The sequence below is a fragment of the Gigantopelta aegis genome, chromosome 7 (genome assembly GCF_016097555.1).
Source record: "Gigantopelta aegis isolate Gae_Host chromosome 7, Gae_host_genome, whole genome shotgun sequence".
Taxonomy (NCBI): Eukaryota; Metazoa; Mollusca; class Gastropoda; order Neomphalida; family Peltospiridae; genus Gigantopelta; species Gigantopelta aegis.
Genome location: NC_054705.1, coordinates 33,751,276 through 33,766,788, shown reverse-complemented (window position 1 = coordinate 33,766,788; position 15,513 = coordinate 33,751,276). Strand labels below are relative to the sequence as shown.

The following is a 15,513-nucleotide window of genomic DNA, read 5'->3' as shown; positions in this document are numbered from 1 at the left end:
AAATCGCTCGATTGATGCGCGGTCTGTCTGGGATTATTCCCCGTCGGTGGGCGCATTGGGCTATTTCCCGTTCCAGCCAGTGGTATGGAATATCCTGTCTGTGGGATGGTGCATATAAAAGATCCCATGCTACTAATGGAAAACTGTAACAGGTTTCCTCTATAAGACTAAAAATTTCCAAATGTTTGACATCCAATAGCCGATGATTAATTAATCAATTTGCTCTAGTGGTGTCGTTAAACAAAACAAACTTCAACTGAAGACTACATGTCAGAATTAACAAATGTTTGACATTCAATATGCTCCAGTGGTATCGTTAAAAAAAAACTTTTTTTTTTACCATTTGTTGTAGTGTCTGCTCGGCTAGTGCGGGTGTGAACGCGGACTCGTACCTGGAGGAGGCAGGGCAGATCTACTCGACGATCTTCCACAAGTACAACGAGAAGGTGCACCCCCCGGACATGTTCCCCAACCCGCTCATCGTCAACGTGAACGCCACGTTCATGCACATCCGGGACCTCGACATCATGAGGCAGGAGATGGAGAGCATCATTGACCTGCAGATTGTAAGTCGATATTGGTGATGTTGGTGATGAAGTTGATGATGATGGTGATGATGATGTTGATGAGGGTGATGATGTTGATGATGATGATGATGTTAATTATGATGAAGATGATGGTGATGATGATGATGGTGTGGTGATGGTGATGATGATGGTGATGATGATGATGATGTTAATGATGATGATGTTGATGATGACAATGTTAGTGATGATGATGGTGTTAATGATGTTGATGATGATGTGGTGTTGGTGATGATGATGATGATGATGATGTGGTGTTGGTGATGATGATGTTGTTGATATAGAGAACATTACTGACCTGCAGATTGTAAGTTTAAATAGTAAAAGTGACATCATTAATATATACAAGGACCCAAAATACACGTCTTTCAGTTAAAAAAAAATTCACGTAAAAGTTTGATGTTGCAACAAAAATTTCTTTTTTTTCTTCTATTTACAGAAATGGCGTGACAAGCGACTGGCATGGTATCCTTACCAGGTCTCCAACATCTCGGCCAACATCAGCACCGTGTGGTCACCTAACATCGCCTACACCAACATGTACGAGTTTCTTTATTATTCATTGCTTATTGTTTATTTAAAAGACCCCTTGCTGCTACTCGAAAAGAGTAGCCTATGAAGTGGTGACAGCGGGTTTCCTCTCTCAATAACTGTGTGGTCCTTAACCATATATCTGACGCCATATAACCGTAAATAAAATGTGTTGAGTGCGTCGTGAAATAAAACATTTCTTTCTTTTTTATTATTTATTTACTGGATGTAACCCATGCTACGCTCGGAAAAGTTTAGATGAGGTGTGATGGTCTTTCACTGAGCTCCCTCCCACCCACCCCGAAAAAAAAGAGAAAAAAGATCGCTGTGTAGATAGTCAGACTTCATTAGCAGAGGCTATATACACGGCCGCTGTGTCTATAGCCACTTCTGTGTTTTCAGGTCTCACGGTAGCGGGCGAAGTAAGCCAAAACTTCGCGTTGACCAGCATGACTTCGCCGTGCCAGTCACCGTCAGGCGAAATCTGTGTCGCCTTTTAAAAATAGTTACTACACAATCGATAAAACAAATACTACACAATTCTGATATGCCTTTTGAAATATTTCTTTGATGATTATACGTAGGTTGACCTCTGTAGTATTTAGGTACCCCATTGGTTTGAACTTACTTGTAATATATAGTACTAACTGATATCAAATGTGAAAGTGGTATTGTGTCACTTGTATAACAGCAACACGAGGCGGTGATCAGGCATGAGGGCTGTTCACTGAGCATTTTTGTGGGCGACCTATGTTGATTTTTTTACATGGTATTTGTCAGTTGAGAGCACTCCCTAAAATTAGTAGTCACATGACCATCTCGATAGAGTTGTATTTTACATAGAATATATTCTGACCTAGACATTGTATTGAACTGCAGGGAGTAATTAATGGTGGTGTGTAACCGTAAGGATTTTTTTTTTTTTTTTTTTTTTTTTTTTTTTTTTTTTTTTAATAAAAAGGTAAAATTCTTCAATCTACAGACGAGTTTACGTTCCCATCTCATCTGAAACAACTCTGCGGGGCATTTTGTTTCTTCTCCTCTTTTTACCTCAACGCTTTACAGTTACTCATTTATCTTTGTTTATGTACTGTTCAAATATAACTCGCTGACGTGTGGGTTGTGTTTTAACCCACTGAGCAGCGACGAATAGCTAACGTTGGTTTAATGACTTGGAACCTTTGCGCAATACATCCTCTTTGTTGTGTGTAATTTGTGTCACAAGAAAAGAACTTTTGAGTTAAAAAGGGGTTGTTAATGTGTGTTAACAAAATAGTTTTGATTATGTGTGAAAATGTTGTTTATCTCTGCACGCTGACTTGTAGAGAAAAACAGACTGATTGAACGGTAATGTGATGATGCATGCATGTAAAACCGTTACATGGTATATGTTTTGTAATTAGCTGAAAGAAAAAAAATAGCATCGTTAAAATATACCTATAAATAAGGCAGCGTATTGAAAGAGCAATTTTAAATTTTTTCAAAATGTATTTTTGGTTTCTGTTTTGTGCACGTATTTTGTTCTGGTGCGGGTAAGGGAGAAGGGGGTAAGGTGGAGGGTTTAAGGTACCCTAGCGTGGGATACAGAAAACAGATGCTTCAAAAATCGATTGTCTATCTTTTCTTTTCTTTCTTTAATATTAAGGGGTGGGATTTGGCTCAGTCGCTCGAATGATCGCCTGAGGTGCTTGCGTCGCAGGAGCGAACCATCTCTGTAGATCCATTCAGCTGATTGGTATATTTAAATTGGCAAAAAAAACGCAAGACAGACTTCAAAATAACAGCAAAAATCAGGAAAGTCTATTTCAGCAAAATTCTGGACAATCTATTTAAAATAACAGCAAAACATAGGACATTTTCTTTAAAACGACAGCAAAATAACAACAAAACTTCAGACAATTTGTTTAGGAGAGTATTAAAAATAATAGAAAAACGCAGAACAATCTATTTAAAATGATAGTAAACTCAGAGTCCACTAAAAATAATAGAAAATTTTGAACAATCTTAAAAATAACAACAAAACTCAGGACAGTCTATTAAAATGAGAGCAAACTAAGGAAAGTATATTTAAAATGAGAGCAAACCAACGAAAGTCTATTTAAAATGATAGCAAATCAAGGAAAGTCTATTTAAAATGAGAACAAACCAAGGAAAGTCTATTTAAAATTTTGGCAAACTAAGGAAAGTCTATTTTAAATGAGAGCAAATCAAGGAAAGTATATTTAAAATGATGGCAAACAAAGGAAAGTCTATTTAAAATGATAGTAAACCAAGGAAAGTCTATTTAAAATGATGGCAAACCAAGGAAAGTCTATTTAACATGATAGCAAACCAAGGAAAGTCTATTTAAAATGATGGCAAACCAAGGAAAGTCTATTTAAAATGATGGCAAACCAAGGAAAGTCTATTTAAAATGATGGCAAACCAGGGAAAGTATTTAAAATGATGCTAAACCAAGGAAAGTCTATTTACAATGATGGCAAACCAAGGAAAGTATATTTAAAATGATGGCAAACTAAGGAAAGTCTATTTAAAATGATGGCAAACCAAGGAAAGTATTTAAAATGATGGCAAACCAAGGAAAGTCTATTTAAAATGATAGCAAATCAAGGAAAGTATATTTAAAATGATAGTAAACTAAGGAAAGTATATTTAAAATGATGGCAAACTAAGAAAAGGCTATTTAAAATGGTATCAAACTACGAAAAGTCTATTTAAAATGGTATTAAACTGAAGAAAGTCTGTTTAAAATGATAGCAAAATAAGGAAAGTCTGTTTAAAATTATAGCAAACTAAGGAAAGTCTATTTAAAATGACAGAAGACTTGCAACAGTCCCTTTAATAACCCGCCAATCATCCCAACAAGTACATTGCTGTTATCAATTATATGGTCAATCTCATTAAAAGATCAAACATTCACACGAGAAATTAATTTCGGCCTAAATGAAAGACTTGTTAAAGCTCTTATCTAGAAGGAAGGAAATGCTTTATTTAACGACACTCAACACATTTTATTTACAGTTTATATGACGTCGGACATATGGTTAGGGACCACACAGATATTGAGAGAGGAAACCCGCTGTCGCCACTTCATGGGCTACTCTTTTCGATTAGCAGCAACGGATCTTTTATATGCACCATCCCACAGACAGGATAACACATACCACGGCCTTTGATGTACCAATTGTGGGGCACTGGCTGGAACTCTTATCTAGAGTTAATGTGTTATATTTAAAGTCGACTCACCATTATTATTATTATTATTATTATCATTATATTGTTTTACCAAAACAATGCTCCCCTGAGAAAATTTTAAATTCCAGGTGTTAAAATACGTCCCCCCCCCCCCCCCAACTTCTGAGCGCAATAAAAGGGGGGAAATGCGGGGATCATGGCCTCTTTTTCCCCCACTCCCACCCATTCCGAGACCTATGCCACTCCTATAGAATTGTGATGCGAGACTGCACCTTTAAGGAAATATTCGGGAAAACGTAATGAATGACTGAATCGAAATGTCGCCCGGCTTATAAATATCAGTTAATTGTCGTCTGCTAACAAAGACCGTGTTAATCGTGCGCACATGTGTAATTGCCTATTTGTCAGAACGCTGAGTGGGCGCCATATCTTGGAATTCTCCCGTTGGTGGGATGTTTCCTTGGTTATTTTCAAACGGCCATCTTGTAAAGCTAATTTGCCACATATGGTACTTGCATTAATGGCGTGATGAACGTTGTTGATACTTGAGGGGTCATACCACTGTTTCAGCCAACTAATATAGTTCTGTTGTGTCCCTTTTCTGTATTTTTTGTTATTGGAATCAGAATTGATTTGACTGGACTGTTGAGTTCGGGACGTAGCCCAGTAGTAAAGCGCTAACCTGATGCGCGGTCGGTCTGGGATCAATTTCCGTTAGTGGGCTCATTAGGGCTAGTTTTCGTTCTAACACGTGCATCACGACTGATATATCAAAGGCAGTGGTATGTGCTTTCCTCTCTGTGGGAAAGTGCATATAAAAGATCCCTTTGATGCATCAGGAAATATGTAGCGGGATTCCTGTGATGACTACATGTCAGAATTACCAAATGTTTGACATCCAATAGCCCATGATTAATAAATCAATGTGCTCTAGTTAGGTTATGCAATGTTGAAAGGAAGTCCAACTCCCATAATAAAAAAAGTTTGTTTGTTTTGTTTAACGACACTACTAGAACACATTGATTAAGTAATCATCGGTTACTGGACGTCAAACATTTGGTAATTCTGACACATAGTCATTAGAGGAAACCAGCTAAATGTTTCCTAATTCTGCAAGGGATGTATTATGTGCACCATACCACAAACAGGATAGCGCATACCACGGCCTTTGATATACCAGTCGTGGGGCACTGGCTGGAACGAGAAATGGCGACCCCAAACCGATCGCGCACCAAGCGAGTGTTTTACCACTGGGCTACCCCCCCCCCCCCCCCCCACCCCGACACACACACCAACTCTCATAATAATGCACGCACGTTTGTTGTAAATGGGGGTATCAAGTAAATTTTCTTTCTAGTTTTAATGCATTTTCCGAGACAGCATGACTCGTCACTGTCTAAAGCCCCCATTAGGCTATTTCTTGTTCCAGCCAGTGCACCACGACTGGCATATCAAAAGGCCGTGGTATGTACTCCACTGTCTGTGGGATGGTGCATATAAAAGATCCCTTGCTGCTGATCGGAAAAGAGTGGCCCATGAAGTGGCGACAGCGGGTGTCCTCCCTCAGTATGTGTGGTTCTTAACCATATGTCTGACGCCATATAACCGTAAATAAAATGTGTTGGGTGCGTCTAAAGCCCCTGAATATATTCGCTCACAGACGCTGTAATGGTGTATCACAGGATTGGTTATTGTATTATTATTTAGAACTGAAAACCATATCATTTACGGTGTTTGGAAACTAATTAAACTGACAGAAAGTAGCTAGTGTTAATTTCTCTACCTATTAATACTTAGGTCTCACTACACAGTTCACTTCCGGGTGAGAATTCATTGATCACGGGGTCCACTATAATTCCTAATTGTGACAAATGTTATGGTTCACATATTCACTTCCAGGAAATGGTGAAGAATTAAAACAATATGTATGTTTAATAGTAAGCACAAAAGTGGGGCGCGATCATTTTGGGTAATTTTCAAACAAGCTGATTTTGTGAAAAACTGAATGGTTAAACGTTTATTCAAATGAGTGTTTTTGTAAGGTTTGATGAGCAAAGTTTCCATAAATATATGTGTGATATCCGCCAAACTTCCGCTTGGGGGTGGTTTGTATGGGTGTGAACAGTGTCAAAAATGCAACCAAAACCATGGAATTTCGACACATTATGATGAAAGTAACACAAATATTTAACTAAAAATATTTAAAATACGTCTTTATAATTATGACTTTTTTTGTAATTTCCTTGAGACTAAAAATACCTGTATCTTTCTTTATTTTTAAACCATAAGTGGGCATTTAAGATGCCATGGGCTGGTATACATAAATCTCAGCTGAAGATTCACAAATAACTGTGGTCTGTTACCTCTCTTCAGAGATAACGGATAGCGTCTATGACTATCCTAGTTCCGCACACAATTTTAGCACTTTTGTTTTTACAGGTACCCCATACATGTTTCAAGCAAAAGGCTACTTGACACAGTGGTACTAGATGGAATACAATTGCTTACAATAGTTGCCCAGATGAAACTAATTTTTTTTTTTATAACCAACACACTCAAATTTATTACCAATCACAGGACTTGTGGTGTTAACTTCTCTATCAAACGTTGAGTGCACCTCGAACTTTGACCCAGCCGGAATGTGAACCTAGCAGACTCTTTTGTCAACATTCCCCCTGTACACCTATATGTTTAACCTAATATTACACTGTCAAAAATGTTATCCTCAGCGGGTGGGGTGGGGGTGGGTTGGGTCATTCGAACCCCATACCCCTAGCCTAAGCCCATGTGTATATATCGGGGGGGGGGGGGGTGAGGGGGCGTGGTCTGGGATGGGTGAACACGACAGACTCTACATTTTCCCTGGACACAGGTCAGGTCAGGTCAGGTCATACGGTCTAACGTGTACAACAAGCTGTTGTAGCACACGCCTGTCATGGGCTCAGGTGTTGACTTTCGCCGGCTTCTCCGTACATGGACAGGAAAAGGTTTAGATGGGTGGGAGAGCGTGTCGCCCGAACTCCATACCTCCAGCCTAGGCGCCTGTCATATATATATCAAATATGTCCCTAGCAGACTCTTGTCTACATCTTCCCTGGACACTTGTATGTTGCACTGTAAAAAAAAAAGGAGTTATCCTCAGCGGGTGGGAGAGGGTCGTCCGAACCCCCGTACCCCCTTCCCTCAGTCAACGCCCCTGTCATCTGTTGCACATATAGCTGGGTGTGTATTTCCGCTGTTTCTCTGCATATTATCCTCAAGACGATTCTTCAACAGCTAATGTAGCTCTTGGTGAAATAATGCTGCCAAGAAGCGTAATTTCCTTTCCGTTCCTCGCGGTATCGTATTGCACGTGTGCACACATCATCCATCTTCACGTGCATCTCAGAAGCAGATTCCAGAGGGGACAAATAATATAGATGCAACATATTATACAATGAGACTAGTTTATGCCAAGATGTGATATATATATATATATATATATATATATATATATATATATATATATATATATATATATATATATATATATACTCTCTCTCTCTCTCTCTCTCTCTCTCTCTCTCTCTCTCTCTCTCTCTCTCTCTCTCTCCTCTCTCTCTCTCTCTCTCTCTCTCTCTCTCTCTCTCTCTCTCTCTCTCCCTCCCCCCTCTGCTCCCCATCTCTCTCTCTCTCTCTCTCTCTCTCCCCCCTCTCAAGCCCCTCTCCCTCCTCCTCTCCCTCCTCTCTCTCTCTCTCTCTCCCCATCTCTCTCTCTCTATGCATGTATGCATGAATGAATGAATGAATGAATGCATGTAAGCATGAATGAATGAATGAATGAATGAATGAATGAATGTTTAACAATACCCCAGCATAGATATGTAGCAATAATTCCGTTTGATATCAACATATCGATAAAAACATTTTCCGCGACAGTCGATTATGATTTTGTTTTAGTCGATCATCACATCGATTATGTTTTATAATCGGTCATCACATCGATTATGTTTCATAATCGGTCATCACATCGGTAGGGTCCATTATAATCGTTCATTGGAACGCCACGAACTGATGGACATAAATAAGGGAACAATGGGTATGTCAGATAAAATCAGGGCCCCGTTCCACGAAGCGATCTTAGCCCTAAGATCAACTTAAGTGCATAGGGTAGCTATGCGCTTAAGGTAATCTTAGGGCTAAGATCGCCTCGTGGAACGGAGCCCAGGTCACTATCGCTACAGTAATGTCTGAACAGCATATCAAGGTGTAATGGAAGATTGGACTGACTATAATATAAGTTTGTTTGTTTTTGTTTAACGACACCACTAGAGCACATTGATTTATTAATCATCGGCTATTGGATGTCAAACATTTGGTAATTTTGGCATATAGTCTTAGAGAGGAAACCCGCTCTGTAATATAAGACATACCTCATGATTTAAAGCGACATGCCCTTGTTTTTAAAAACGCACGTTCGTCTTTCCTTGTTTTAATAAGCTTATCCAAATGTGTGTTGCAGGTTTGTAGATTAACTAAACTTAGTGTCCATTTTTACGGGCTGAAAGTAGGGTCTGCGCTATCACTCACGCTCGCCACCACTCCCCTCAGACTACTTCAAGGAGGGTCATTTTTAGCTCGCCTTAACATTTTAACAGCTATTAATATGGTAATATATTAAATGGCTCCCTATAGCCTAGGATAGGGGAGCAATTAATTACTCCCCTCAGTTATTTTTTCACGTCAAGGTCTGATGAGACTGAAACTTTAGTAATACGGTTAACTCAATGGCCTCGGTGGTGTCATGGTTAAGCCATCGGACATACCTCTGGTAGGTACAGGGTTTGCAGCCCAGTACCGGCTCCCACCCAGAGCGAGTTTAAACGACTCAGTGGGTAGGTGTAAGACCACTACACCCTCTTCTCTCTCACTAACCACTATCCATTAACAACTAACCCACTGTCCTGGACATACAGCCCAGTGGGCTAATTCACAAAGGTCTCTTAGGCTCTGCTAGACAACAAAGCATCCTCTTTGCAAGTCTTTTAGCATTGCACTGCGAGATCGCAAAGTTGCGAGTCTAGTGAATTAGGCCCCTGATAGCTGAGGTGTGTGTGTGTGTGTGTGTGTGTATGTGTGTGTGTGTGTGTGCGCGCGCGCGCCCAGGACAGCGTGCTTGAACCTTAATTGGATATAAGCACGAAAATAAGTTGCAATTAAATGAGAAATGGCTGAAGGATTTGGTTGCAATCATTCTGTTAAAAAGACCGGCCTCGGTGGCGTCGTGGTTAGGCCATCGGTCTACAGGCTTGTAGGTACTGGGTTCGGATCCCAGTCGAGGCATGAGATTTTTAATCCAGATACCCGACTCCAAACCCTGAGTGAGTGCTCCGCAAGGCTCAATAGGTAGGTGTAAACCACTTGCACCGACCAGTGATCCATAACTGGTTCAACAAAGGCCATGGTTTGTGCTATCCTGTCTGTGGGAAGCGCAAATAAAAGATCCCTTGCTGCTTATCGGAAAGAGTAGCCCATGTAGTGGCGACAGCGGGTTTCCTTTCAAAATCTGTGTGGTCCTTAACCATATGTCTGACGCCATATAACCGTAAATAAAATGTGTTGAGTGCGTCGTTAAATAAAAATTTCTTTCTTTTTTTTCTGTTAAAAAAATATGACCATTATATCGTTTTCAGAATTATTACTTTATTATTATTTTTTTTTTTAAATCTAATTATTTTCATTAAATATATTTTTCAGTGCTGTTCCTGCAAAGCCGATGTTCAACCCTAAGGTCAACATTGGGTCAAATGGGGAGATAACCTGGCGACGAAGGGAGACAATCGTAACTACGTGCAAGACTCAACTGAGGAACAACACCCAAGTTTGCATGATAACTCTCGGGTTCGTTGGTTCGGATTTTCCGGAGACATTCGGAAACGGAACTGCGTTCACGGTAGCTGATCGTTTCGGAAACCATATGTGGGAAATTCTCGACTATGACGTAGATCGCAATGACGAAGACACGAACGTAGCATTTATACTGACTGTACAGAAAAAATACTTTGAAAACGGTGGTAACATGGAGGGAGGGAATTGCAGCCTCGCCCTCCAGTATAACCCAAATAGTGCCTACGTCATCAATTCCAGTGTCTTTTCTGTGTTCCTTCTGTTTCTTGGTTACTACTGTCTAACATCATTTTTGTAACTCTTCGCTTTATTTCTCTAAAATCCGGACCGTGCCTAGCGGGGCTGCAGAAGGGAACTTTACCCCAAACCCCTGAAAAAAATAAACTTTTAATTTTAGAACTTCCCTTTTCATCCATCTGGAAAAAGCCTTATATTACTGTGCCTTGAATTTGGTTTTTACTTGTCTCCCACCCCCGTAATTTCAGGTTAGGTGTGGTCCTGTTGGTTTGATTCTGGTAAAATCGTTAACTCTACAATCTGCAAATGGTACCAGAAATGTCACATAGAAATAGTACCAGAAGTGGGATATAAAAATGTTAAACGAGTTCCCGTTACATACTGTTTATACTACAACGTGTGTCTTTTCAGATGTCCAAAACGAGCGAAGGCAAGTAAGCGCCATATCACGACTTGGAGCACCCTAATATAGCCCTGTTTAGGAAATAGTACTTCATTAAAAATGGTTTAATAATAACAAAATGCCTTCTTCAAATCGTTATTTGATGATTACTAATAGGCTGACCTCTGTAGTATTTAAATAAACTATTAAATTTGAAGTTACTCGTCATTTTTAGTACTAAACAAACACACACACACACACACACACACACACACACACACACAAATATCAAATTCTATGTAATATAATGTACTAACTGCATTAAATGTGTTTGTAAAGTCGGACTTTTAAAACAGACGTGCCTTAAATTATTGCTTCAAATAGGTTTTTCTTTTTTCAACATAAAACTCATTGTATTAAAAATGTTTTGAAATTCCACATAATGTAATGCATTAAATGCGTTTGTAAAGTCGGAATATTGAAATAGACGTGCTTTAAATTATTGCTTCAAATAGGCTCATTGTAGGCGAAACGTTTTTCAAGGCCACATGAAGTAGCCTAATGTACACACTGCATTAAATACGTTTGTAAAGTCGCTTTACTAAAAAACTAATAGACCTGCTTTGTAGGCCACAAGCCAAATATTGTCATCATGCACTACCCACTTCCAGCCATTGCCAAACTGACACACTCTATAACACTGTGGGGGGGGGGGGCTAGGTTGCGTGTTTATGGCGGGAAGCATAGGACATCCTGCGCATAAATTAACTGGTAACAGTTAAACTGAAATTCAGTATCCATTGTAGGGCCTCCCAAAAGTCCAAAACATTGAGTGTCCAAAACTCGAGTGTCAAATTCGACCCGGACCCGATGATAACGAGATTTAAAAATAAAGTAGAATAGCATAATACATCTCAATTCCAGCGCTGAACATGGATGCCAAATCATGCTATTGTACTGGATATAGTCTTAGAGAGGAAACCCGCTACATTTTTTGTTCCATTAGTAGCAAGGGATAAAAAAAAATGCACCATCCCATAGACAGGATGCCACATACCACGGCTTTTGATATACCAGTCATGGTGCACTGGCTGAAACGAGAAATAGTCTATTGGACCACTGACAGGGATCGATCCGAAATCGACCGCACACCAGGCGAGTGCTTTACCACTGGGCTACGTCCAGCCCACCTGACTAGACGGAGTCAAGACCATGGAGCCTATTCTGTTTGACAAAACCATTTCAAAATCGTATTTCCGCACATAACGGTCAAAAGGACGCTTTGACAATATCGCTTCTGCTCCCATGAATAATTCTCATTTCCTAGGATGATACATTTACAAGGGCGTCGGAGTTGGGACGGCAGGGGTGGCAGTCGCCGCATCTTTATTTGGGCAATTTAAAAAAAAAAAAAATTAACAGTACATACTCGTACATATTTTAGTGTTCTTTCTGTATAATATTCTGGTCAGGTCACAGGGCTTCATGTGCACATTCAAAGCATGCTGTTGTAGCGCACGGCTGTCGTGGACGCAAGTGTTGACCCTTGTCGGCTCTTCTGTTCAGGACAGGACCAATATTCTGACAATATCGCCCTATAGTTGGTATATTTGAAGATTTAAGCAGGTACACCCCTGCAGCACCATCTGCAATAGGGTGACAAATATAATGGGGCCTCGATAGACGAATGGGTAGTGGGGGAAAAAAAATCAGTTACCAGCTTACCTCATGTTTAGGTACCCTGATCTTCAAAAACACAGATAGTGTGGTAGTTTGTTTGTAAGTGTTATAGCGGGAAAGGGCAAACAATGGACATATCTGGGCCCCTGCTCCACAAAGCGATCTTAGCACTAAGATCATCTTAAGTTCATAACTACCTTATGCATTTAAGGTGATCTTAGCGCTACGATCGCTTCGTGGAACGGGGCCAAGCTGGTCCGTGGCCAATTGCAGTAATTTCGTGCCTTATTTTAAGACAATTATTTTGTTCTAATCCCATGGTGTGTCTTTTTTAATAAAATGTCCAAGTGCTGTGTTTAACAATTAATGCTATGTAATTTTACCAACTTACATGCATATGCAATTATGAATATTATGTAATTAAGTATGCAACATAATTGTTGATGACGACATTGAATATATATAATAGATGAAATTACACAAGCGTTCCGTTGATACTAAAATTCCAACATTCAAGAAGTAAAATGTATGGGTGTCAGAACAAAACACCAAATGTTCATATTTTCAACATGCATTTTTTCAACTGATTTAATTGGTTTCCTGCAATCCTAAAATGTGATAAACAACAATACAGAAATATGTTTTGCATGTGTATTTTCAACATGTAGTAATATTGAAAGATTTATATAGTGTTAGCTAGAGCAAATGTGATATTTTATGTCAGTGCAAATTTGCTGTTCGATTATTAAATATATAGCATTTTCATTTTATAATTCTTATTTGTTTATAATATACATGTATTACAATGCAATATATTAATGTAACATTGTCATCGATATCATGTCATGTGTGTAGAGGAAGTGTCTAGAGCAAAGTGATACTCAATCATTTAATTCAAAGTGATACTCGACACACCAATCTAATTAAAATTAGCTCCACTATTACATGTGGATCTAACAGCAGCCCGTTGGAGCTCATGTCCAGTTGACCTTTCGTTCGACCAATCAAAACCATACTTGCAAAATCATGCCAGTGATTTGAAAAGAATTTGAAAACAATTGGGATTATGCCGAGGGTATACGAAATGATTCGGGTGAATTACGAAGTATGCCGGAAACTAATTTCAATATAAAATTCGTTTTAAAACGAAACAAAAACCCATGATGGTGTAGCCATAAAATCTGTTTATACTAGTATACAATCCCCCCCCACCCCTGTTTTTTCAGTGTTGAAATAGACCAACAAGTTCGCCTATTGCATAAATAGTCCCGCCCGATATTTTTAGAATTAGTATGCTCCCGAATAACGCTATAAAAGGCGAAGTGTAATTGGTCGGTCACTGGCGTAGTCAGAGGCTGAATCCGGGGTGGGCGTGCCTGAACCCTTGTGGATAGGGGCACGTAAAAAGAGTTTCCCTGTTCCCTAAATTGTTATTTATAGATGAAATGTCACCTGGACATGGGAGTCCACGCAATACTGTCTACCAGTAGAGCTAATTTTAATCAGATTGCTCGACACACACCCTAGAAATGTTGCTAGCCAGTCTGGATCACCACCCACCCCCCCCACACACCATAAATTCCTGGTCTGGTATATACTTATTTCAACAACATTTATGCATGTCATATCATTGGAGTTCGGTTAGGGATTTTCATGAGGGAAAATAAAGCAAAACAAAAAAGCAAAAACAAAACAAAAACAAAGTAGATAAAGAACCTCTAAACATGGGGGAGGGGGGGGGGGGGGGGGGGGGGGTAAAAACCCATAGGCGTACGGGCTCCCATTTTTTGTAGGGGGGCGGGCTTATTTCCCCCATCCTGTTCTATGGCTGCTTTTCAATTTCTGAAATACTTCCCATAGACAGGACAGCACATACCACAGCCTTTAATATACCAGTCACGGTGCACTGGTTGAAATGACAAATAGCCCAATGAGCCAAGCGATGGGAATCGATCCTAGACCGACTGCCAGAGCCGGTTTATCCTAGTAGCACGTTGCACGTGTTACGGGCACCGTGATGATGTGTACATTTATTTTCCCCGAGGTCATTTTCCCTCTTCCCGAGGGGATTGCAAAATATATATCCTTGGAAGGGGCCCCTGGTTTTATTTGTGCTACAGGCTCCGCGGATTCTTAAACCAGTTGTGCCGACTGCACATCAGTCGAGCGCTTTACCACTGGCTACGTTTCGCCACTTTTTAACTTTAGAAAAATACTTTAAGATTAAAAATTGAGAAGCAACGATTTCTTTTTTAACTCCACAAAATGAATTTCAACTTTTGATATATACATGTACATTTTGTTTTTTATTATTATTCCTCCAAGCTTGGTGACGGATTGTTTACTGGTCATTCTATTTAAATTACTAGATGTTCACTGTAAAAGGTCGTGTCTCTAGAGTGTACATTATTTAAACGGATAAATTATTACTTACAGAATATCCACCATTTAGTTGCCTAGCTAAGTACTGTACTTATATGTGAATAGCATAAAGTAATTTTTACTTGTTACGTTGTTTGTTTTCTTTATAATTCTATCTTTACTTGGGGGGGGGGGGGAGGGGGGGGGGGGGGGGGGGGGGGGGGGGGGGGGGGGGGGGGAGGAGACGAGGTAATCTAGTAATCAAGTGGTATAGCGTCAGCCTGATGCACGGTCGATCTAGGATCGATCCCCATCGGTGGGCCCATTGGACCATTTCTCGTTCCAGCTACTAATGCATCACAACTGATATATTAAAGGCTGTGATATGTGCTATCCTGTCTGTGGGAAGATGTATAGAAAATACCCCTTGGTACTAATGGAACACTGAAGCGGGTTTCCTCGCTAAGATTATCAAAATTACCAAATTATTGAAACCAATAGCCAATGATTAACAAGTCGATGTGGTGTCATTAAACAAAACACATTTTTAATCTCTCTCTCTCTCTCTCTCTCTCTCTCTCTCTCTCTCTCTCTCTCTCTCTCTCTCTCTCTCTCACACACACACACACACACACACACACACTGCTCAGTGGCAGA

The 15,513-nt window shown here is 39.8% G+C and overlaps 1 protein-coding gene across 1 annotated transcript in view; it reads left to right on the top strand.

Annotated features, from left to right (window-relative positions):
- The window catches only part of LOC121377461 (acetylcholine receptor subunit beta-type acr-2-like), a 67,702-nt gene extending 55,846 nt beyond the window's left edge, over nucleotides 1-11,856 (top strand). The window contains exons 2-4 of the mRNA XM_041505453.1: nucleotides 353-566; nucleotides 1,024-1,124; nucleotides 10,047-11,856. Of these exons, the coding sequence (XP_041361387.1) occupies nucleotides 353-566; nucleotides 1,024-1,124; nucleotides 10,047-10,494 (763 nt within the window). The 3' untranslated portion in view covers nucleotides 10,495-11,856. The remainder of the gene's footprint in view (nucleotides 1-352; nucleotides 567-1,023; nucleotides 1,125-10,046) is intronic.
- Nucleotides 11,857-15,513: the final 3,657 nt, after the last annotated feature.